Here is a 26,641-nt window from a genome sequence, read left to right as displayed (position 1 = left end):
AACAAATATAACTGTTCAACTCCATAAATAACCTTTATCCACAGTGGTTTTACCACTATTAGCAGGAATTAATTCTGGAAACACAAACATGCACGTTTCCCCACAAAATTCCCAAATAACTTAAGGGAAAAACGGTGATGGGGAAAGGAGAACAATGGAGATAAAGCACACTGCACAGAAGTATGTTAAAACTTCTCCCCAAAGTGCATTGATATAAACAGTCAGATGGTAAAACGTGGGTGTGCATTTTGTAACAGATAGCTTACTTTGGTCAATAAACATGAGAGCTGAAGCAGGGCCGCGTGGAGACCCCATCCTCCCCTCACATGGCTGACAGCAGGTACAGAAGCCAGGATGGTGCTATGATTCTAATGCGATCTTGGATACGTCAATTCTATCCAAATAACCATACCCCCTTCCTGGGCTCATTTTCCTTAGAGTAACACCTGAGGCAAACTGAAGACTATGAAGAACCCAAATCCAGACAAAATTAAATGATTAACTGGCTCATCTCCAGCTCCACACCAAGTCTAGACAATCATCTCTTCCAATGTCATGAAGAATTTTAGGAGTTAGATACTTGGATAGGCACAATTGTTAGCAACAGGAAAAGCAAGCTTTGCACAATCAACCGCAGTCAAGTCAGGTGGTAGTGTGCTGCAGAGGAGTGCCATGACCAGCCATTCTGCAGGAACCCCAACTTCCAGAAGCAGGGTGCAAAATCAAGACAATTTCTGAAAATTCTTTTACAAAAAAGTAACTGTTTTGTCATTGAGGAAATCCCTTTAATTCACATTTGAATATCTTAGTGTTTAAATGTTTAAAAAAATTCTAAACTTAAAAGGTTTAAAGTCCATCAAGTCAAAACAGAGGCACATGTATATATAAATACATGCATCTTTAAATTTATCTATATTTTAGGTGCCAGACACAAACTCATAAGGTCCCTACTGTCCAGCAGACCCTGTCCTTGGACTCACAATCTAGCTGCCCACCCCCATTCCTGCTGAACTCCAGCGCACACAGCTCCATAGATTGCCACCTGTATGCAGAGGGTAGGCGTCACTACCTCAGTGCCCTCCTAGGTGCAGTACACCCCACCTCCCTTTGTTCCAACTACATTCACAGAGGCTGGCACATTGTCAGCCCCAAGATAACAAGTGAAAGGAGCTTACAAGATAAGCCATTAACCAGTACACTGCGTTTCCATTAAGTCAGTCCACAAAGTTCATTTTCATGCACCCCCCCCCACAGTAAAAGTGAATAAATCTATTTCTTCCATGTAGCATCTTCATTTTGGTGACAAAGATTTATTTAATGGAACTAATTATATTGTATCTTTGGTTGTTAATCCGGGTTAATAACCTAGTTATCTAAGGTCTCTCATGTTCTTCCCCCAAAATACACACACACACACACACACACACGTGCATGCAAACAAGGCCTAAGGTTACTGCATCTTAAAAAACTCAGTTTATAATGCAAGGGTCTCCTTTGAGTTTTCTCAACAGAAGCATTCTTATTAAAACTATCTCATCTATTTATATCTTTCCCCTTTGTCATCTCTGCTCTTGCTTCTCTTTAATAAATTTTAGCAATTGTTTTATTATATTGTTTTCATTCTAGAAATAAATTTTTGGTGGAGGATTTTCATTCTCAAGGTCAAAATGCTTAGACCTGTATATACTTTATGCTTCAAACCGTACACTAAAGTTAAGGGGAGGTCAGAGATGCCAACAGTCCCTTCACAAGTTCTCCTGAGTGTTCCCTGAAGCTGCCCTAGACCCTAGTTGGGGCTCCAAGAGTGCCTGAATTTACATGGCCTGATGCTGTGTGCTCAGATCCTATTCAGCCTGCAAAGGCTACAGATGAGCACACACCTGTGCCTGAGAACTGCCACCTAATGCTCACCTGACCATCCCTCCCATGTCCTGGTAAAAGGACTTCCCCAGTACATGCAGGGGATACTGTAGCTGTAAAGAAGTATTATATATAATAGCTTCCTCTTATATTCTAAGCATTTTTGTTGCTATCTGTACTATTCATGACTAGAATGTTCAAGTCTAATTTAGGAAATACATGTTCTCAGAGAAAATAAATGTGCAGTAACAAAAAAGCTTTGTTCCGAAAGCAAAGATGCCCTGATTTGTTTTATTTTTAACATGTATCTGTTTTTAAACTGAATACTTGGAGATCTTTTGTGTATACCACTACTTAAGAGCTATGGAACCTTTGGCCAATCACCCAACAGATATTTATTGAGCACCTAGTATGTACTGAGTGAGGTAGGAAAGGCATCCAGGGCTCAGATGTCAACCACCATGTGCCTGTGTGAAAATAAGGGTCTTCCTAAATTCTGAGGCCTGGGTCCCTCACTTACCTCGCCCCAGCCCAGCCCTAGAACTAGGCACTAAAACAAGGGGGGCCAACAACTCACTCTGTAGCACAGTCCAGTTGAAGAAACACAAAGACACCTTGCACCTCTGTTATGTGTTTAGAACTATGTGACGTCAACTTATGTTTATAGGCTTCTAACATTAGATTAATTTAAGGTTACTATTTTATAAATTAATGAATTCCAAGGGACATCCCATTTTCAGGTAGACACACAGCAGCCTCTATGTTATAAGTTCATCCGATGGGGTGGCTGATGCACACAGGGTACCTTCTCTCCCTCTGGCTCTGCGATTCTTCCCAAGTTGCTGCTGCCCACTGTTTCACTCCCTGAGCTTTCCTGAAGCTCAGAGGAATAAGCTGATGCAAAGAAGCCAGCTAATAGCAAGTAATCTGGACTCTTTATCATTTTTGCAAAAAAAAACTAGTTATACAGGGATTATCCAAGTGGTATGGGACAGTTGAATTATGGGAACACTCTGTATACAGACAAAAGCACCGTTTTAGAAAGACATGTTCATGCTTCCTTGTTAAAACAAGAATAAGAGAATCCCAGAGGTCAGCTAATCTAGTTACTGTCCATGAATAAATCTTTTGTGTATCACCATCAATAAAGATTTATCTTGTCTTTTCTACTGACAGAAAGAACTCATGATTTCAAGCGGACTACTTTGAAAACTCTGAACATCAGATTGTCTTCCCTACCTGAAACTAAACTGAATTTTCACCCTGGCAAAAAGCAACTCCAGGGTACCAGTTTTCTGTTATTACCAGCGGCTAAATTTATAACAGTTTCTTTGCTGGAAGCACCTCTTCAAAATACAATTTGAAGACATAAAACACTGCTGAAGACTTAAGCTGTTAGTAAAAACCCAATGTTTTCCATCAGTCGTTAATCTTCTTCTATTTTCACATTTATACATATGACAACCAGCTATCTCAGGAATCTGTTATAACACTGATTTTGGGATCCATCCCAGGCCAGGAATAATGAACATGTTTCATTTTTGTGAGCCTACTTCAACTGACTGGTAGTGGCTGCCTACAGTGCCATACAATGAATTATGTCTTTAAGCTCATTTCAGAGCACCATGAACAGTGAGAGTTATAGCACGCACACAATATGGTTAGAAGATAAGGAAAAAGGTGGATACAAACAACTTCCAAGGCTATGGCCAATCGGACCTTTGGTCTGTGTCTGCACAGTGTATATTTGGGGAGGAGCCACTGTTTTACTCCCTGAGCTCTCCTGGAGTTACAGGAAACACATACACACAATACATAAAAACAAAACTTCAAATCCTTCATATCAGAGTTTTATCAGAAATGGGAAAATGGGTGCAATGACAGCTGGTCTATTCTTCTTATGGGAAAACTGCCGGTTAACTTCCAAGCAGCTCTGTGTGCAGGCTGGGGGTCCAACTAGCCCCTCATTTCCTCATGCTGACACATGTGTGAGTACCCTCCATGACTCTGAAAAGTAAAAGACTATGAATTTTCTCCTTTAACTTTTTATATCTGAGGCTGGGAGAATCTTACCGTCCACAAACATATACATGCTCAGTAGGCCACAGGGCACATAGAACACAGTGTTACATGTGTTATAGACACTTGCTAAACACTATTCCTAGACTTCCGTTTCCCCATTTACGTCATTCCTACTGTATTAGAAACTCCGAAGTTCAAGGACATAAAAATGAATCCACAAGAGTACCATCAGACAATTCCTGTCACAAAACACTGCTTTCCCCACAGATGTCTCTTGAGCTCAGCCACTCAAAGTTCTGTGAGGGAAAAGCAGTTTGCTAATGCTACTCCTGAAAAGCTTTGAGGAATAAAAAAATTCAGATTAATATACAAACAGCCTTCACAGAATCGTAAGAAAAATGTTTATGACAACCAATTATCACACATATGAGAACAGCACACTAATTAATATTAGTCATGTTAAAGTATTGTTTTATAATGTGATTCACAATGAACAAATTTATTTTCAATCAGCAATCCCAATGACTTGGCACTAACAAAATTTCTAAAGCAAACTGGATCAGTGGTGGTGGGGGAATCAATGTGTTCCTTTTGGCTTTTCTTGACAGTTTAGAAAGAGAGTAAATATAGGGAAATACAAATGTAGTATTTTGTGATTAGTCACTCAGTCATGTTTGTTTCTTTGCAATCCATTTGACTGTACCCGCCAGGCTGCCCTGTCCATGGGATTTTTCAGGCAAGAATACTGGAGTGGTTGCCATTTCCTTCTCCAAGGGATCTTCCTGACACAGGATCAAACCAGCATCTCCTGTCTCTTGCAGGCAGATTCTTTACCTGCTGAGCGATCGGGGAAGCCCTAAATATAGTATAAGTATAGTAAATATAAGCACAGTATATAAACTTGCTATTTTGGGGGGGGGGGCAACACCATATTGCTTGTGGGATATTAGTTCCCGGACTAGGGGTCAAACTCTTGCCCCCTGCAGTGGAGATCTAACCACTGGACTTCCAGGGAATTCCCAAGCCTGCTTTTTTCTCTTCAACTATAGCTGAGCTGACTCATCATCCTGTAGTCTTTGCAGAACCAGATCCCTCTGTTCAGGTCCTTCCCATTCATCACGGGGGAGTACCTGGGTGGCTGGGGAGCATCCCCAGGGAGAAGAAGAGTCACTATGGTATTAAAGGTCAGAGCTGCTTCCAGGGCAGAAGTGCCTGTGAGGAGCAGCCACACCACCTGGATCTCACACATACAGGCCTGGAGGTCAGAGCCAGCTCAGACCAGGTGCCTGGCTCCAGGCCCAGCCTCTATTCCAGCAGCTTCAGAGATAGCTAGTTCCCTGGGCCCATCTCTCCCCAGAGCAACTGCCACCATCACCATTTAGTCCATATGGGTGAGACTGTTTGTGCTGGGTCAACAGTCTGCTGCTTGACCCACTGGTAGGACCGTGAATTCCACAATAATGACTTCAGTAGCATTCTCCCACGATAAAACAAGTATTCTTATTACTCTCCTAAAAGCAAAATGATACAACCTGGAAATGGACAGGGAAGAACAGAAAAGTAAACTGCCAGCATATAATTCAACATGATTTTCAAAGGCTGAAATTTTTTTTCCCCTTATATGTGTATTTCTTCTAAATTACTTTTGGAATTGTCAAATGACAATGAATACGTTGAATGTTTCATATCATCTAAACTTAATTTTTTACTAATTTATTCTTCAACAAGAGGAAAACTGCTTTACAATGTTGTGTTGGTTTCTGCCATACAACAATGCAATTCAGTCATAATTGTACATATATCACCTCCCACCTGAGCCCCCCTTCCCTCCCCTCACCCTACCCCTTTAGGTCATTGCAGAGAGCCAGGCTGGGCTCCCTGTGTTACACAGCAACTTTTCACCACCTTTCTATTTTACACACAATAAGAGTATATATGTCGATGCTACTTTCTCCATTCGTTCCACTCTCTCCTTCCTCCACTGTGTCCACAAGTCCATTCTCTCTAAATGGCTGTGATTTTTTAAGGATTCGATTGTAGATATCCTACTTTAGCCATATTTTAAAAAATGAAACTTTGGTAAGTCATAAGAATATTCACTGTAGATTATCAACATTTTATCATATGCCTTAATCAAGGGAAATAATTCCAAATGGATACATGTCTTACATCTAATGGGAGCTAAATATTTTTAAACAACCCTATAGGCTTCAATATACCCTTTGACTAGTTCTGACAACAAAGCCCTCTTGGGAAAATTCTTGATTGTCACAGTGACCACACCAAGAACATGCATCTGTATGCACAGCATTTTGAAGCCATGTTAGATCAAAACCCTTACATTCAGAAGTAGCTACATCACCCACATGAGTAGGAGGGTTTACCTGGAACCCACACAGCTCAGATTTGGTTACCAAACTGGAAGGCAAAGGCAGCAGACGTGTGGAGAACAAACTTGTTCCAAGGACCCTATGGTACACTTTCATGTGCCAAGTGCCACTGATTTAAAAATTTCATCTACATATGGTCTATGAATAAGTGTAGGTAAAACAAGATTTCAAACCTTATCAACCAAGAACTCCTGAGAAACTGTGCAAGGTTAGCCTCTTTGGCATGATCAGACATTGTTATTTTCCCATCTCATCCAGATCACAAAGAAGCTACAATATTTTCTCCATAAAATAATCACTTAGTAGATGTTTCAGGTATGGAAACCTAAACCAGTGGCATTAAGAGTCAGTGTTTTCCACTGGCCAAAAGTAACAGAGAAACAACAACTGTGTGCCATCCTTGAAAAGAAGTCAGTGGAGTGGGGAAGGGAGCAGAGGCAGGAGGAAAGGAAAAAGACATGCCTGCCAAATTCTCTTTGAAGTTATGGCTTTCTCCCACTCACCCACCCTTCCCCATCCACCTCACACTAGAACACTTTCCTCCTTTCTTTTGAATTCCCTGTACCTCTCAGCCTCCAAATGAGGTCAAGACACCTCCATCCAGAGCCTCGAAGAGCTCATTTGAGTCACCTCAGACTTTACCACCCTTCTCCTTCCCTTGATCATGCCATTCCCCGTGCCCTCCAGCCCTAGCCAGAACTGGCCTGCCATAGGCAGGCTGACCTAGTCATTTCTCTGTGAGAGCTGCATTGGGCCCTATGGTGTGGTTTGTACATCCAGCTCTTTACCACAATTTGCCTCCCTCTTGCTTATGTTTAGAGGATGCTAGTCTATTTAGTCAATACTCTCCCCTGGCTTCTGCTTCCCCTATTGTCTAAAAGGTCAGCCTCTCCCAGGCCAGTAAGACACTTGTATCAACTAGGCACAAATTAACTGATGAGGGAGTGGAGCATGCGGGGTGCTGCCAGCTGTGTGTTTCACAGTGTTTTAAAGTCACAGACCGGCAGCAGGGCAGAAGAGACCAAGACTCTTACTTTCCAAGAGCACCTGGCACCTGAGCTCACCTGTGACACAGAGAACTCCCTGAAACAAGCGAGGGATGCCCAGTGCCCACTGCTGAGGACATGAATGGAGCACACCAGCCATATTTAGGCTGCTCTATGAAGCTATGGATACTGCTAAGGGGAGCCCAACCTGGGATATACCTCAGGGTATTCAGGTTTTGATCGCTGAAAATTCTTGAGGATGTTCTGCATAAAGATAACCATGTTTCTGGAACACACAAGCAAATGAAGAATAGCCTTTCACCATGAAAGCCAATATGGTGCTATGGAGCTGAGGACACAGCAGGAAGTAGGGCTGCATGGGACCCTGTAGCACTCAGCATTCCAGGCCCAACAGAGACCCAAGAGGCTACAGGGACCAAGATGCTCAGGGCTGGTGGTGAACTGGAGATCACAGCTGTGGGGCCAGGGTGGCCCAGCACAGAAAACTGGCCAATCCTATGCAAAGTTAAAAACGTCTTCTTTTCTGAGCAAGTAAATCACACAGTGGGAAAAAAGAATGAGGGTTTGTACACCTGGAATGTACTGGGCCTTTGTCCACTGACACACTCAGTGTTTCACATGGTGCCTCTGGCCTGATCAAGGTGGCAGAAACATCAGCTAGAGGAGGCCCTGTGGAGCCGGCATCACCTTCTCCAGCTACAATCACACAAATAGCTCAGCAGCCACACTAGGTATGACTATCTTCAAGTAAGGGAAGTGACAGATGGCTTCATTTTAAAGGCTTACAGAATCACAATTTTGTCACAGTAACAGAAACAGAAAACTTAAGAATCTATAGAACTGAGTGTTCAGATAAAATTGCTAGAACCTCTCTAGTTTTGAGTTCCAAAGGTAAGATCTACTCCCATTACTTGTCCTTGAGCTCAGCTTCACCCATGTCACCAGGCCTGCAGTGACTTGCCATACAAGCAGGTGAATATCCTCACTTTAGAGGATGACTTAGTAATCTAAATTTTCACACTTCATAATACTCTTATTTTAGATTGCACATTTTGGGAAACATTTCTGTATTTCCTACTAAACATACAGTGACTTTTATATTCCCTACATTAGTAGATAAAATTACCTAGAACAGAAAGGCGTGATTTTCTCCTCCAAAATTACATTGGTCCACTGAAGATGGAAATACTTTGACCTCAACTTTCGCCCAAATTTCAAACAACAGTTTCTGTCTTCCCACTTCCCCCTCCACTCCCAGAATTGATCAGCTGGAGGCCTCTAAAGGAAATCGTTACAAGTCCCTCTTGGCTTCAGGGATGTGTGCAGCAACTGCACAGAAGCAGCCCAGTGGACAGCTAGTGGGACCTCCCCAGGAACACTGATTTCTGCAAAGAGGGAATCACATCTCGTGGACACCACAGCAGAAACTGCTGTCACTCTGCCCAGGACATGTTAACCACGAGGATGGCGACCGTCAGGACTGTTTCCAGATCAACGTTCAGTTTGAAGCGTAAACCTGTTGTTTTATCATTTTACTGAATAAACACCACTGCTGGGATGTTACTGAGGAAAACAACCTGTGGCTTGTCCTCCTTTTGTAAGAGCCCCGATGGAGCCCATCTCCTTTATGTGGGGACTCTCAGGGTGAACTCAGTCACGATTCTTCTAAGACTTTAAAAATGCACAAGAGATTACGAGGTACCGAGGAAAACAAACAATGGATTTTACAGTACATACATTCTGGTGGAAGTCTGTTCTTTCTAAAAGCAAGTCTCTCAGTTTTCTTTCTGCTTTCTGCCAAGCTAAACAGGACTCCGTAAACATACTGACGAACTGGCCTATAGAGCAGGGCGGCGGGAGGCAGGTCTTTGCTGGCTTCATCTTCAATAGAAACAGCAATTTTGATTTCACCCTTTGCATGGAAGAAAGCAGAATAATATTGCACATTTTTCATGTTGAATTTACAATAAACTCACAGAAATATACGGTATTATCTCCAGTTAACGAAATTGCAATTTTATTCCAAATCAATTGCTTAACAAGTTGCCTATATCAAGATGTTTAGGGAGAGTTCATTTAGCAGGTTTAGTCAAAATATATGCTCAAAGAGTCAAAATAAAACCTACATTGTTTTATTTTTAACCTGGAACAACAACAAGAACAAAAACCATGTAAATGCTTCCAAAGTCTTCAAAAAAAATCTAGATAGGTAACACCAGACAACAAATACAATAGAAAATGCTGAGAACTGGCAACTTTTATGAGTCAAGACGGTCATACATAATGTAATTCATAATTTTCAATGACCTATATGAAATCGAAGAAAAGAGCACCCTAAAAATAAAATGGTCGCAAATTTTCTTTACCAAGCTCTTTCATAAAAAATTATCATATACAAAAAAACCTACCTAAGAGAACTCTTTTAAGTGGTATTCATTTTTAAAGTGTTCAGCATGTATCAGGCCTCTGCCCCAGTGCATCAAGTAACTCAACAGAGGAGTCTTCTGACTGAGAAGACTGGCTGAATGAGACAGCCTGGCTGAATGAGACAGCCACCAGGGGCTGGAATTGAAGGAAGCCCTGTTCTGTTCATCCCCACCCACACTCCTCTCTGCCAACACAGCAGGGGCTTCCTTGTGGCTCCAGGAGACAAATGACTCTGTGACCACCTGCACCTGAAATCAGTCCAAAAATTCTGCGGTCCTGTCCTAAATATTTTATGCTATCAAGGTACATCTCAAGAGAATTCACAAGGAATTTAATTATGCATATTATTAATATAAAAATACATTTATGGCTCCAATGTCTAGTAAATTTATTGATATGTACTATTTTAATCATGTCATAACATTTATTCTTTCTTTCACATAAATTAAATTTAGAATTGATCTTTTCCCTTATCAGAATCTTCATACTCATTAATCTAGTAGCTACATATGTGGTTAACACTCATCTAGTGAGTATTTACTCTCCCAAAATTATGAGGTTTTGACGATTCTCTATATTCTCACTTGAAGCTTGAATTCACAGCAAATGTCTCAGCCTGGAAAATTTAACACCAGAGCCACTCAGCTCGCAGGAAACAGCACACATTTCAGTCTAAACTTTTCCCAAATATACTGAAAAATTTTAGGTGACACCTTAAAATCTGAAGATAGTCAAGTTCACTTTTCTCAACCACAGTCATTTCATCAGTATTTGCCCTTGAAATCAGTGAGTACTGAAGAGGAGGACAGGCAGTTTTGCATCACTCAGACTGACTTAACCAACAGCCCCTGAGTCAGATCAACAAGCATGGCAGGGCACAAACAGCAGGAAGTCCAGGGACCCTATATCCCAAACAACCCCAGAGTGAAAAGGCACAACCTTCCCAAAGCTTGAGTCCCTTTAACCTTAGCAAAATACTTTTCCCGCAACAGTAACCCTCACTTACCCTTATAATCTATGTTGGACCTGAAAGATAAAATTTTTACTTTATAACCATAATCTGAGAAGTGATACCACACATGCATACCCATATCAAATAACAGATGAGACTTGGAGGCAATTACAACTCAAAAATACATTAAAGGACCCAAATAATAGCACTGGTCTTCCTGTCCTTTATCTATAAAATATAAAATTAAGCAGTTCAAATTAGTCAATTAACAGTTAAAAGTGCAACTAGACAGTGCTGTGGAATGGAAGTCACTTGTAATTACTGACTCCATTCTGTAAACCATACATGCACTGTAGAAAATAAAAAAGTTTGATTATATACGGTGGTACATATACAGATGAAAACATGATAAAATATATATAGTAATGAGCCAATTTTACACCAGAAATCTGGTCACCAAGTTAACTGTGGATCTATGATTATAGAGATCAGTGGAGAAATAACTCCAGAAAGAATGATGGGATGGAGCCGAAACAAAACCAATACCCAGCTAGGATGTGACTGGTGATAGAAGCAAGGTCTGATGCAGTAAAGAGCAATATTTCATAGGAACCTAGAATGTTAGGTCCATGAATCAAGGCAAATTGGAAGTGGTCAAACAGGAGATGGCAAGAGTGAACGTCGACATTCTAGGAATCAGAGAACTAAGATGGACTGGAATGGGTGAATTTAACTCAGATGACCATTATATCTACTGCTGTGGGCAGGAATCCCTTAGAAGAAATGGAGTAGCCATCATGGTCAACAAAAGAGCCCGAAATGCAGTACTTGGATGCAATGTCAAAAACGACAGAATGATCTCTGTTCATTTCCAAGGCAAACCATTCAATATCACGGTAATCCAAGTCTATGCCCCAACCAGTAACGCTGAAGAAGCTGAAGTTGAACGGTTCTATGAAGACCTACAAGACCTTTTAGAACTAACACCCAAAAAAGATGTCCTTTTCATTATAGGGGACTGGAATGCAAAAGTAGGAAGTCAAGAAACACCTGGAGTAACAGGCAAATGTGGCCTTGGAGTACAGAATGAGGCAGGGCAAAGGCTAATAGAGTTTTGCTAAGAGAATGCACTGGTCATAGCAAACACCCTCTTCCAACAACACAAGAGAAGACTCTCCACATGGACAACACCAGATGGTCAACACCGAAATCAGACTGATTATATTCTTTGCAGCCAAAGATGGAGAAGCTCTATACAGTCAGCAAAAACAAGAATGGGAGCAGACTGTGGCTCAGATCATGAACTCCTTATTGCCAAATTCAGACTTAAATTGAAGAAAGTAGGGAAAACCACTAGACCATTCAGGTATGATCTAAATCATATCATTTATGATTATACAGTGGAAGGGACAAATAGATTTAGGGGACTAGAACTGATAGACAGAGTGCCTGAGAAACTATGGACAGAGGTTCGTGACAGTGTACAGGAGACAGGGATCAAGATCATCCCCATGAAAAATAAATGCAAAAAAGCAAAATGGCTGTCTGAGGACCCCTTACAAATAGCTGTGAAAGAAGAGAAGTGAAAAGCAAAGCAGAAAAGGAAAGATATTCCTATTCGAATGCAGAGTTCCAAAGAATATCAAGGAGAGATAAGAAAGCCTTCCTAAGGGATCAGTGCAAAGAAATAGAGGAAAACAACAGAATGGGAAAGACTAGAGACCTCTTCAAGAAAATTAGAGATACCAAGGGGACATTTCACGCAAAGAAGGGCTCGAAAAAGGGCAGAAATGGTATGGACCTAACAGAAGCAGAAGATATTAAGAAGAGTTGGCAAGAATACACAGAAGAACTGTACAAAAAAGATCTCCATGACCCCGATAATCACAATGATGTGATCACTCACCTAGAGCCAGACATCCTGGAATGTGAAGTCAAGTGGGCCTTAGAAAGGCATCACTACGAACAAAGTTAGTGGAGGTGACGGAATTCCAGTTGATCTATTTCAAATACTCAAAGATGATGCTGTGGAAGTGCTGCACTCACTATGCCAGCAAATTTGGAACACTCAGCAGTGGCCACAGGACTGGAAAAGGTCAGTTTTTGTTCCAATCCCAAAGAAAGGCAATGCCAAAGAATGCTCGAACTACTGCACAATTGCACTCATCTCACACGCTAGTAAAGTAATGCTCAAAATTCTCCAAGACAGGCTTCAGCAATACATGAACCGTGAACTTCCAGATGTTCAAGCTGGTTTTAGAAAAGGCAGAGATCAAATTGCCAATATCCGCTGGATCATCGAAAAAGCAAGAGAGTTCCAGAAAAACATCTATTTCTGCTTTACTGACCATGCCAAAGCCTTTGACTGTGTGGATCACAATAAACTGTGGAAAATTCTGAAAGAGATGGGAATACCAGACCATCTGACCTGTCTCTTGAGAAACCTGTATGCAGGTCAGGAAGCAACAGTTACAACTGGACATGGAACAACAGACTGGTTCCAAATAGGAAAAGGAGTACATCAAGGCTGTATATTGTCACCCTGCTTATTTAACTTATATGCAGAGTACATCATGAGAAACGCTGGGCTGGAGGAAGCACAAGCTGGAATCAAGATTGCTGGGAGAAATATGAATAACCTCAGATATGCAGATGACACCACCCTTCTGGCAGAAAGCCAAGAAGAACTAAAGAGCCTCTTGATGAAAGTGAAAGAGGAGAGTGAAAAAGTTGGCTTAAAGCTCAACCTTCAGAAAACTAAGATCATGGCATCTGGTCCCATCACAGGAAATAGATGGGGAAACAGTGGAAACAGTGTCAGACTTTATTTTGGGGGGCTCCAAAATCACTGCAGATGGTGCTTGCAGCCATGAAATTAAAAGATGTTTACTCCTTGGAAGGAAAGTTATGACCAACCTAGACAGCATATTAAAAAGCAGAGACATTACTTTGCCAACAAAGGTCCGTCTAGTCAAGGCTATGGTTTTTCCAGTAGTCATGTATGGATGTAAGAGTTGGACGGTGAAGAAAGCTGAGTGCCGAAGAATTGATGCTTTTGAACTGTGGTGTTGGAGAAGACTCTTGAGAGTCCCTTGGACTGCAAGGAGATCCAACCAGTCCATCCTAATGGAGATCAGTCCTGGGTGTTCATTGGAAGGACTGATGTTGAAGCTGAAACTCCAATACTTTGGCCATCTCATGCGAAGAGTTGACTCATTGGAAAAGACCCTAATGCTGGGAAGGATTGGGGGCAGCAGAAGGGGACGACAGAGGATGAGATGGCATCACCGACTAGATGGACATGGGTTTGGGTAGACTCCGGGAGTTGGTGATGGACAGGGAGGCCTGGCGTGTTGCTATTCATGGGGTCGCAAAGAGTCAGACACGACTGAGCGACTGAACTGAAGTGAACTGAACTGATGATTATAAACATAAATATGACAAGTAACTGAGGAAATTTAAATAATCACAGATCTATTCAAAACACCAAGATTCAGAAACAATTAATGCCATACTGTTTATCTATTTAAGCATACATTTAGGAAAATACTAATAAAGTGACGAAGCCCTGTATTCCACTGTTTGGCATAAGTACTCAATGAGGTAGTAGAATAAGTCAAAGTATGAAGTGCTATTAGCCACTCAGAAGTTGCGAGCTTCTAGGACAGATGATAAACCAGATATAGTATGTGACATCACAATTAAACTTGACAGTATAGCAAAAACACATAGGAAACTTTGAAATTAGAAATACAAATAAAATTACAAACCAGAGAATAACATGAAGTGCCTTTAATTAGAAGTTTCAAAAGTAATTTGCGTTAAATTGACAAGAAAAATAAGACTTTTCCCAAGTTCTAATTTTGTTGTGATTATAGATATAAATATCTATTTCCAAGATATAAATATCTTTCTCCAAGTTTAGAAAGTTTGGAAAGGGGAAAATGAACTTCATTTCAAATACCTTGTAAGATAAAAAGCAGTTCCAAAAGGAACAAGGACACACCCCACAAGAGTGACCACTGTGAGACGATGGCCACACGGACAGCCCCAGTGCATACCTTTGTCAGGACGTGGAAGATGTAGGGGTACATCAGCCCCTTCTTGTGCCGGTGCTCGGCCACTCTCAGCACCTCAGGCGCGACAGGAGGCAGGGGTGGGGTGGTGATGTCCATGTGGTTCCTGGTGGGCATGGACAGGAGGCACGGAATTGGCTGAACAGCGCCAATCTGGTTCCCCTTTCCTTCAGCAAGCTGGCTGCCAGAAGAGGCAGTGGACGAACCTTCTGCCTGCAGATCAACAGGTGAGAGGAGAAAATGGGTCCATGTCACATTCCCACTTCTTTAACCTGTCTGTCCAACTGTAACACAGAGAGATGTGATTAACAGCTTCCATGAGGACAAGGGGAACTGTGACCCACTCCTCCCTGAACAGAGGAAGTGTGAATGGACGCCCACTGTGCCTGTGTCAGGGATGGGAACCTAGAGAACTGCTGCAGCTCCCACTGGGTGATCCCACTCATGGCTCCTCCCTTGGGATCCCCAGGAGATGAACAGCCTTCTGTGGTTGCTGACCCAAGTCCCATCTGGCTCCCCCATGTGACCAACTCTTGTGATTCTCCTTTCCTGGGAGACCCTTCCTCAACTCAATGGGTAGCCTCCTTTCTACACATGAAAAAACTAGTTTTTCAAGAGGGGATGTCTCTTGTCTGTGGTAATGAGACCAGTAACTCCTGAACTGGGACTAAAACTAGGTCTCAGTCAGGCCTGCTCACCACCACCAAAGTTCTTATTTAAAGAAGAAATAAAAACCAAACCTCAAGTATTCTCTTAGGGTACTTAAAGTCCCAAATTAAGTATACATAGGGAACTGTCTGCCAAAAATTAAAACCAAAGAACAAGCTAAAACCATTAAAACTGATGAGTCAGATCTACACAAACTGACACAGAAATATGTGCATGGTAAATTGTTAGGTGAAAAATATCCACTCTGTACAACCAATCACCAAAATACAGAATATATATATATGAATAGGAAAGAGTATGGACACCAAATGACTACCTCAGTGCTGAAGGGAGATTCTTAGTTTTCTCTTTACAAATTTTAGCAAAGTCCTAATTGTTTACCAAGAGCAAATATTATTTTTGCAGCAAACTTTTTTCCTCACAATAAATCCTAGAAATAATAATTGCTCACTTACTGCTTCTGTGGTACCCTAAAAAATATACAAAGAAAGGCAATGCCAAAGAATGTTCAAACTACTGTACAACTGCACTCATTTCACATGTTAACAAGATTATGCTCAAAAATCTTAAAGCTAGGCTTCAGCAGTACGTGAACTGAGAACTTCCAGATGTACAAGTTGGATTTAGAAAAGGCAGAGAAACCAGAGATCAAATTGCCAACATCTGTTGGATCACAGAAAAAGCAAGGAATTTCAAAAAACATCTACTTCTGCTTCACTGACTACACTAAAGCTTTGACTGTGTGGATCTCAACAAACTGTTGGAAATTCTTAAAGAGATAGGATTACCAGACCACTTTACCTGTCTCTGAGAAGCCTATATGCGGGACAAGAAGTAACAGAACTGGACACGGAACAACAGATTGGTTCAAAATTGTGAAAGCAGTACATCAAGGTTGTGTATTACACCCTGTTTATTTAACTTCTATGCAGAGTACATCATGCGAAATGCTGGGCTGGATGACTCACAATCTAGAATCAAGACTGCCAAGAGAAACATGCAGATGATACCACTTTAATGGCAGAAAGTGAAGAGGAACTCAAGAACCTCTTGATGAAGGTGAAAGAGGTGAGTGAAAAAGCTGGCTTAAAACTCAGCATTCAAAAAACTAAGATCATGTCATCTGGTCCCATCTGCTGCTGCTAAGTCGCTTCAGTCGTGTCCGACTCTGTGTGACCCCATAGACGGCAGCCCACCAGGCTCCGCCGTCCCTGGGATTCTCCAGGCAAGAATACTGGAGTGGGTTGCCATTTCTTTCTCCAGTGCATGAAAGGGAAAAGTGAAAGTGAAGTCGCTCAGTCATGTCCGACTCCTAGCGACCCCATGGGTCTGCAGCCCACCAGGCTCCTCCACCCATGGGATTTTCCAGGCAAGAGTACTGGAGTGGGGTGCCATTGCCTTCTCTGGTCCCATCACTTCATGGCAAATAGATGGGGAAAAAAATGGAAACAGTGACAGATTTTATTTTCTTGGGCTCCCCAAATCACTGCAGCCATGAAATTAAAAGACACTTGCTCCTTGGAAGGAAAACTATGACAAACTTAGACAGCATATTAAAAAGGAAAGACATTACTTTACCAAAAAAGGTCCATCTAGTCAAAGCTATGGTTTTTCCAGTAGTCATCTACGGATGTGAGAGTTGGACCATAAAAAAGGCTGGGTGCCCAAGAGTTGATGCCTTCAAACTGTGGTGCTGGAGAAGACTCTTGAAAGTCCCTTGAACAGTCAATCTTAAAGGAAATCAACCCTGAATATTCATTAGAAGAATTGATGCTGAAGCTGAAGCTCCAATACTTTGACCACCTGATGTGAAGAGCTGACTCACTGGAAAAGACTTGATGCTGGGAAAGATTGAGGGCAAGAAGAAAAGGGAATGACACCAGATGAGATGGTTGGATGGCATCACTAACTCAATGGACACGAGTTTGAGCAAACTCTGGAAGATAGTGAAGGACAGGGAAGCCTGGTGTGCTGCAGTTCATGTGGTTACAAGGAGTCAGACACAACTTAGAGACCAAACAACAATAACAACAAAAAATATTGATTTTTCTGTTCTGAAACAAAATGTATTCTTTTAATGGTATGCATTGAGTGCTTAATTTCATCCTTTAAAACACAAAGTGCCAAAATTATCCTTAAGAAGAATAATTCATGGATAACTCACAAAAGTTTTCTACACTTTCCGTTCCATAGCATGTAGACATAAACAACTGAAAATGCTTTGGGAGGTACTTTGCAAGGTGTATGTATCCAGAAAGCATTTCTGTTATTTATTTTCAGGATAATCATTCAACAGTGAGAATATTTCAGAGTTTTAAACGTATTTCTAACATTCCATCATCCTGTATAAAAACAAGCCCTCTTCCAGCCAGAGACCAGCTCATCCTAAGTGACCACAGGTGGGGACAGATGTGGCTTTGTAAGTTTAAAATATTCATCTAGAGATGAATATTAACAAGTAGAAATAGAAAAAAAAAGGCGGGAGAATAAAATTTAGTTTATTTTTATTTTTTCATTTTTAATGTATACATCACAAAACTTTTCTCACCTAATCATCACAAAACCTACAAGAAATGAGGGCTCTGAAAGGCTATGTTGTGAGCAGAGAGAAGAGGGTCTCTATTAGGTCACTGCCCTGCTCTGGGAGACAGAGAAAACGGGGTAGCACAGCCCTTCCCCGCTCACCCTTGCCAATGTATTACTCATAAATAACATGCTTAAAAAAAGAGAGAGAGAGAATTTTACTTTAAATCAATCCCTGGCACTACAGGCTGAGAGAATGAGAATTTGCAAGAATAAAAGGCACAGACTTACTACCTTTGTTTGGTCTCCTGGGTCTCCCCGTGCTTGAGGTTCTGAATGGCTTCCTGTCTTCTCCCAGCCAATCTTGTTCCCACTGATATGGCTGAACATAAAATGAACAAAAATACCAATTAGTGTTGACCACTTCCCACAGGTACTCATGATGATAAGAAGGGCCTGCCCTAAGCCTACAAACCAAGGATACATTATGCTTTACTGATCCCACCTTGTGAAACAACCTATGTCCAGAGAAAATCCTATCACAAGAACACTTTCCACCTACTTCAACGGTAACCACCCACTGGGGAAGAGAAATCAAGCACCTAACCTATGCCTCACAGCTCGGCTTAAAGATGGTCTAGGATGTGCTAGTGCTGCGGGTGTACAGGAGACAAATGCAGGCCTTGCCTTTGGGAGCTCAGTCATCTTGGAGAAATAAGACATCACATTCAATTGACAATCATCAGACAGTAGAAGATTAAATGTTATCTGGGTCAAATGTTACTCATAATTTATAAATAAATGTAAAGTATTATATGCCAATGACAATTCATGGGGGGCACTCCTATTCATGGTAGGGAGCATGGGAACTAAGGCTAGCAATAACTCACTCAGAGGTGTGCGCCTTGCAGGCCTAAGGAGAGGCAATGGATTTGTAAGTGCAGAGAACAAGAAGTTACCTGAATCTCACTTGGGGAATGACCTTCTTGGGCAAAGTAAAAGTGGGAAAAAAAGATGCAGAAGATTACAATGTATCTTAAATACCAGAATGAAGTATTTTTCAATCAGCGTTCTTAAAAACTGTGGGTTGTGACCAATCAGTAGCCTGAGAAAACAATGTAGGGGATTTAACAAGCATTTTTAAAAAAAAAAAAAAGAAGGAAATGGGGACCTCCCTGGCAGACTAGCAACTAAGACTCCTTGCTTCCACTGCAGAGAGCACAGGTTTGATCCCTGGTCAGGGAACTAAGGTTCCACATGCCGGAGGGGAGAGAGACACAGTATAGACCAAATGCAGCCAATGTGGTATGAATTACATTATTTCAAAAACTCTTTCTCCATTTGTGTATATGGGCCACAATGTAAAAGAAAATTTACTTTGGTACCCGGGCAAACTTTGTGAAAAGCAGTATCCTGGAGGGAGTAGGGAATCTAGAGGGGCTTGAGTAGGGACGAGATGCTGACGATCATGGGGATCACTTGAGCCACTACATGCATCCACCCTTCGCTTGTCCCTCTCCCTGCAGCGCTCCAGGCCAAAATCATCTTCTAAAACCAGGGCTGGCCACAAGACAAGCCAACATAGAGAGCTTTTATTTGGCTTGCCTTATCTGACTCGTGTGACAGAGATTTTAAAACCTGTTAATTCTATCTTCCAATCAACTTCATTTTAGTTCTAGTAAAAAAAAAAAAAAAGCCATTGCAAAAAGATGAGAGTGAGACTGACCCATCTTAAACCAAGAATCATGTCCCATGTCGTGATATTTTGGAGTCTAGTTCCTTGATGCCAGTCACCCCAATATGTCCACATCAAACAAGGTTATCCAGCATCCAGGATCCTAGTCTTCAGTGAAGACTCAGAGAAACCATTGCTCTGTCCAAGTTTGCTACTCATGTGTACAATCTCAGGCTACAAATTTGCAAAACCAGAGGAAACTCTAGTGATGAGAAGGCATAAAAATAAATACAAGTATTCTAAGAGCATAGTGATCCATCCCATTTGAAATCCAAGAGAAGAGCAGCTACTACATGAGTGAACAGATAAGAAGCTGGACAAACTGATTAGTCAGTCAATTGTTCTTTGAGTATCTACTGGTCAGGACATGTTATGTGATAATTGTGCCAAGACCTATGAAATAGGGGATTAGAAGGTGTATAACCTTGTCATACACATGTCCAAAGTGAGTATTTCAAGCAAAGGGGAGGAAAGGTGAGTAGCTCTGAAGTGGTTTATTTAGAAGGTGGTATAAACAGAGTTGCTTAAAAAGTCAGTAACATTTATTGTGTGAAATTTTAGAACAAATTACTTGACACATGTTTTATACAGAAATATAACATTACCTACAATTTTATATATTTAAGGATATCCTATCTATAAAATGCACACATGAACAGCTTAATGAATGTCTACAAACACACCACATAAGCAACACAGGACTGACATCCCAGAATCCCCTTCTTGGCCTGCTCCTGAGACTTCCTCAAGGGTAATAGTTATTCTGACTTCTAACAGCAAAGACTGCTTTTATACACCATATAAACAGAATCATGCATTTGTACACTTTTTACGTCTGGGAATTTTGGCTCAACAATATTTTGCAGTGCTGGTTCCGTCTCAGGGCCACACACACTCAGCGCTGTGGGCGCACAACACAGCTGGGTCTACAACCCAGTCCTACAGGAGATCCCTGCCCCGGAAGCACTTAGTATTTTGTTGTTCTTCGGTTGGCCTTTTGGGAGGAAATGCAGTGAATCTCAGCATAGCCTAATTTGCACTTCTCTGATAATAATGAAGATGAGCATCTTCCCATGTGTGACATTTTCTTTTGTGGTGTGCCTGTTCAAACATTCTACAATAAGAGGACAATGTGCAGAATGCTCTTAAGGACTTATAGGAAGTCATCATCTATTCTGGATACAGGTTCTTGGTCAGGTGCATGGACTGCAATTATCTTTCATGTCCTGCTAGACTGACGCCCCTCCCTTGTCCATGACAGATTTAAGCTTTTATAAGTGATGCCCTGATGCGAACAGCTGACTCATTAGAAAAGTCCCTGATGCTGGCAAAGACTGAGGGCAGAAGGAGAAGAGGGCACCAGAGGATGAGATGTCTGGATGGCATCACTGATGCAATGGACATGAACTTCGGCAATCTCCAGAAGATGGTGGGCAACAGGCAGGCCTGGTGTGCTGCAGGGGTTGCCAAGAGTTGGACACGATTGGGTGCCTTAACAACCGCCACATGTGATGCCTCGTCTTGTACAAATTGGCTGCGACTGGGTGCAGCCTTCCCTAACCACCCCGTGCTCGCTATTCTCATTTCTGTGTTTCATGGTACACATCACATTCAGCACTATTTCTAATTCCTGTCTGTTTGTATCACTCAGTCATGAACTCTATGAAGATAATAAAACCATACAGTCACTAAAGAACAGGTGTGCAATAGCTGAATGACTAAATCACATAACTGTAGCCTAAATTGGAGAAGGCAATGGCACCCCACTCCAGTACTCTTTTGCCTTGAAAATCCCATGGACGGAGGAGCCTGGCAGGCTTCAGTCCATGGGGTCGCTGAGTCAGACACGACTCAGCAACTTCACTTTTACTTTTCACTTTCATGCTTTGGAGAAGGAAATGGCAACCCACTGCAGTGTTCTTGCCTGGAGAATCCCAGGGACGGGGGAGCCTGGTAGGCTACCGTCTATGGGGTTGCACAGAGTCGGACACGACTGAAGCAACTTAGCAGTAGCAGCAGCAGTAGCCTAAATGGATATGGCAAAAAAGGCATAAAATCTGGGTTTTATATGGATACATTGTAGTAGGGAGATCATCCTATGTGACTAACGTGGAAGCTTGTCCCACTTAAGATCAACTACAATTTTTATTTATAAATCTTAGTTTTGTTTTATAAAGATTACCAAACTAAAAAGTTATCATAACCTAAATGTTTGCAAGATCTTTTAATATTGTACTATAAAATCTAAATTCTGCCTGAAAATCATCTTGACAGTGGCTAATTTTATAAAGTTCAGAATATTTCAATAGGATATATTACTTTATAACTTAAGAAAACAAAATATTTGATGCAACAAATGCCATGCTTTGAAGAACAAGATGGATTAGAAATTTCTGGATATTTGTATATTCAGTTAGGTTCCATTTTGCACAACTGTTCCCACCTTATAATCACACTTGGAACTGCTAATGGTGTCATCAAGTTTCATCAGCTCCACCCTGAGAAAACCTGCTGAGACCCAGGCAGGCCACAGGGAAGTGAATGGGGCAGGGCAGGAAGCCTGCATATGTTCTGGATTTGAATTTTCCTGCTCAGTCAAAGGCACAACTCTCTGTGGGTAAAATTCAGGTTCAGGAATCCATTCACAGCCACAGCAACAACGAATGGATTCAAACCCAGACCCACCATTCTAGACATTACCCCATGCTATTACCAGAAAGCCATGAAATGCATTTATGATGCAGCAGGCAATCAACAGAAAAGAATTACCCTCATAGCCGGATCGGTGGCAAGGAGGAAGGCCAGCACCACACAGAATTCACCAGGCTCTGTGAATTCTCAACAGGCAATGCAAAGCCTCACTTCACTTCAGGACACCTGGGACTTTTTCTGCACTAAACTGGTTAAAAGTAGCCAACTATCCTAACCACTGAATTCTCTCAAACACATTTTTTTTAGTTAGCAGGTTGGTGATCCTAGGATGGAAGTAGGCTGGTGTCCATATTTATACCAAGTGTCTGACCCATCACAGTGACTTCTCACTCATGCACAGCTGTCCTGGGTGTGGTTTGCTCTTGTGGAACAGAAAAGGAAGATAGCATTGACCACAAGCTGATTTATTTGTCAACAAAAAAGGAAGAAAAGGCACATAAAACCAAAAGGGGGGACTTCCCAGGGGTTAAGCACCTGCCTGTCAATGCAGGGGACACAGGTTTGAACCTTGGTCTGGAAACTAAGATCCCACATGCTGTGGGGCAACTGAGCCCATGTGCCACAACCACTGAGCCTGCACTCTAGAGTCCTTGAGCTGCAACTACTGAGGCCTGAGTGCTCTAGAGCCCATGCTCTGCAACGAGAAAATCCCCGCAACGAGAAGCCCACATATTGCAACTAGAGAGTAGCCCCCAGCTGCCTCAACTGCCTACATGACAAAGAGCTAGTGCAGCCAAAAATTAATTAATTAATTAAGAAAAACAAACGGGAAGAAGTAAAACATGAGCAAGATCAAATCCTCAGTAGCACTATCTAGTGTATGTGGATAAGGTCACAGATATGGTTAAACCATGTGAATGTTTCAACAAACGTACATACATTTTCATTTTCATCTGCTCCCCATCCTGAGAAAGGAAGAGAGACTTGACCCACAGCCTGCTCTCATTCAACAGACCCGCACAAGTTCTGATTGCCATGTGTTCCTATTACAGAGGGTGCAGATTTGAGTTCCCTGATAAGGGAAGCCGCAAGACTATCACATACATAAATATCCTTTATAGGTACATCTCCCTATGCCCCAAATTAAGCTAGGGTCACATACATTCAGATTCTTTCAGAAGTACTTGTCTCATTCTTATGCAGCAGTCAAGATGGAGCTCTTGTCCTGAATGCTCCTCTTACGTGTTTGTCAGTAAGTATTTTCAACCAAGCATAAAAGTAATTCAGAATAGTTTTTCTCAGAAGATATTAGAAATGTAGAACACCAATACCACTTAAAGGAAAAAAGATGCAGTAGAAGAAGCATGTTTCCTGGGACACTAGATGAAGGATGCTACATGAAATTCTTTAGGTATTTTACATTAAGAATGAAGTAAATGTTTTGGTATTTTATTGGCTCCATGGTTATTTTTTAAATAATAGTGATAGCTGTTACTTACTGTGGTCACTCATCAACTAATTTAAACCATATACAATCCACAGACCTCCTAACTCACATTGGGTGCATTGGGCCCATGGAGCTCCAGGCCACACAACCACAAGTGACAACTAGTACCTGGCAAGACAAACCATGGGAGTTTGGGGGACTGGGTCCTGACAGCACTGGGTCTCTACAATGGTCAGCAGTCCCTCGGGCACTGACAGTAACATTTTATAGGTTGCACAAAGACCAAGGACGTGCCAGGAAAGCCCAAACCTCATGCCCCACCAACTCCACCAACGTCCCCCACTGAACTTTATCTTCAAAAACCAACGTGGGACTTCCCTGCTGGTCCAGTGGCTAAGATTCCGTGCTCCTAGTGCAGGGGGCCCTGGTTCGATCCCTGGCCAGGGAACTAGGTCCTGTGTGCCACAACTAGGAGTCTGCATGCTGCAGCTAAAGATCAAAGATCCTGCCTGTTACAACTAAGACTTGGCACAGCCAAATAAATAAATACATAAATATTAAAGAAAAAAACACCAATATTTGCCAATTTCATAGGTTTAAAAAGGGTACCTTGTTAGGTTTTAAGCTACCTTCCTTTTTCTTTTCTTTAACTGAAAAGTAAACAACATCCTTTTATGTTATTGACCATCTGTTTCCTCTGTGAATTTCATGTTTATATTCTTTTTAAAAATTTGTAGGAAGCTGGGTGTTTTTAGGGGGGGAGGAGGGGCTTATTTGGGGGTTAATTCTGGGGCAGGGTATTTTGGAGAGGGTTACTCTTACATAACAGTCCCCATTACCTGTCCACACCATCCTTTAAAAAAAAAAAAAAGCCATTGCTTTTCCATTGGGGAAATGAGGTCACTTATTTTGTAATCTTCCACGTTCAAGATTATTTCCCAGTACCATGGGGAACATGGTGGAAATGCCTGAGGGAATCGAACAGGAAAGGGCACACCCAGCCAGGGGCAGTACAGGCCTCCCTCTTCTCTACTGTACAGCTCAGTGTCTTAGGGAAGGGCAATTGCAAATGCTTCTGCAGTCAGTCTGCAGAAGCTGGTAGGAACCGTGGCACTTCAGTTAAACTGTACAGTAATTTCCCCAGCCAAATGGCCTGGTGACCCAGACACCTGTCCATCCCCAGGGCAAAGAGCACCCAGATCAGAGCAAACTCACTTCCCAAGAAACTCTGGGATCTTTACAGCCCCAGGATCATTCCAAGCAAATACTGCATGCTTTCTGTCACACTTAGAACTCAAGACTCCACACCATCCGGCCTCCATCTGACTTGACATCACAGCCACACTGGCTTCCCCTTCATCCACCCTGCATTCTTGGGCAGCTTTCTCCCCACTCTGTCATGGCTCAAATCCTGCCTCTCTGGAAGCACTCTCATCCAGGCCCACTCATCTGGTGCTTGCTTCACATGCTCATCACTTGGGTGCTGGCCTACCACTATGCTAACTGATAGACAGCAAGCGCTCAAGTGTTTCTTGGCTAAATGAATTGATGATTTCTTTCCCTCAAGACCATCCTGAGAGCACAGTGTAGACCCAAGAGTTCCAATCTAACTCCAAACCAAAGGTAAACCAAATCTTAACTGACTTACTGCCCCTACTTAGTTTCTAAACTAGAAAAGGAATCCTCTGTCCTCTGCATGGCCTCAAAAGTGCACACACACAACTTATTCAACCAGAATCCTCACCCTGAAGTAATGAACACTGTCCTTCTTAGCAAGAAAGGGTTGCTAAGCATAATCAGGGTTGATCCCAGGTCCTACTCTGCCTGGCTTATGACCCTGAACCTCTGGTACAAGTTCCCTATCCCCTTTTCCTTCTGTCCTTCCTCTCAGTTTTAACATGTCTACCTCTTGTGTGTTATTCACTCAGGCATGTCTGATTCTTTGTGACCCCATGGACTGTAGCCCACTAGGCTCCTCTGTCCATGGAATTCTCCAGACAAGAATACTGGGGTGGGTTGCCATTCCCTTTTCCAGGGGATCTTCCTGACGCAGGGACTGAACCTGAGTATTCCACACTGCAGGCAGATTCTTTACCATCTCAGCCACATCTACTTCTTATTTGTTATAATAAATGGAAAAACAGATTCAAGGAAACGAAAACATTCCTAAGCCACATAACTTGATCCAATCTTCGCAATCTTTCAATTCCAGATTGTGGATGTGCTCTGCCTTTTTCACTACAATTCACACCATGAGAGGGTGAGACACCCACGCTACTCCCACATATGGAGATCTTACAGAGGCGCTTCCAGAAAAACGCAATAAAAATGCCCTCAGTTGGGGGAACAGACAGTTAAGTGCTACAGAGCTTAGAGGTAAGAGAGACAACTAAGACTGAGAAAAAGCTCCAGGGAAGGCAACTGATCAGAACCTTTGGGAACAGGGCAGAGTTGAGTATGCACAAAAAAAAGAGAGTCACTCTCAATCTTATTCACTCAAGTTCAACTCATTTCCTAACAGGGCAGTTTGCCAAATTAAGTAGGTAACTCACATTAGCTCTGCAACCCCACCAACAGGAACAGGATCAACACTGGACCTCCCCAGACCAGGGCCTTTCCTTGCTCACCATGCTTGTCATCTGCACAGCACTCTGACTTGTCATCTGCACAGGACTCTGAGCCACAAAGAGTAGCTCTGTGTTTTATTTCTACCTGTGTTTCAGAGTCTAGAAAGAATTTGCTCTTGTCGCTTAGTTACTCGGTTGTGTCTGACTCGTCTGCAACCCCATGGACTGTAGCCTACCAGGCTACTCTGTCCATGGGATTTTCCAGGCAAGAATATGGGAGTGGGTTGCCATTTCTTTTCCAGGGGATTTTCCTA

The 26,641-nt window shown here is 42.1% G+C and overlaps 1 protein-coding gene across 8 annotated transcripts in view; it reads right to left on the bottom strand.

Annotated features, from left to right (window-relative positions):
- Positions 1-26,641, bottom strand: part of FAM120A (family with sequence similarity 120 member A) — a 116,747-nt gene that overhangs the window by 25,165 nt on the left and 64,941 nt on the right. For 5 of the 8 annotated variants that reach the window (XM_081523772.1, XM_081523795.1, XM_081523740.1 and 2 more), the window contains 3 exons: positions 18,221-18,308; positions 14,720-14,947; positions 9,017-9,191 (listed from right to left, as the gene is read on the bottom strand). In XM_081523772.1, coding sequence (XP_081379898.1) covers positions 9,017-9,191; positions 14,720-14,947; positions 18,221-18,308 — 491 coding nt within the window. Of the gene's footprint in view, positions 1-9,016; positions 9,192-14,719; positions 14,948-18,220; positions 18,309-22,978; positions 23,006-26,641 lie in introns of all 8 variants that reach the window. The other 3 variants (XM_081523761.1, XM_081523786.1, XM_081523729.1) reach the window with 1 other exon arrangement.

Source organism: Giraffa tippelskirchi, chromosome 1 (assembly GCF_054371585.1).
Source record: "Giraffa tippelskirchi isolate mGirTip1 chromosome 1, T2T-mGirTip1v1.2.pri, whole genome shotgun sequence".
NCBI classification, from domain to species: Eukaryota; Metazoa; Chordata; class Mammalia; order Artiodactyla; family Giraffidae; genus Giraffa; species Giraffa tippelskirchi.
The sequence above is the reverse complement of the archived record's forward strand: the minus strand, read 5'-3'. Positions and strand labels throughout refer to the sequence as shown.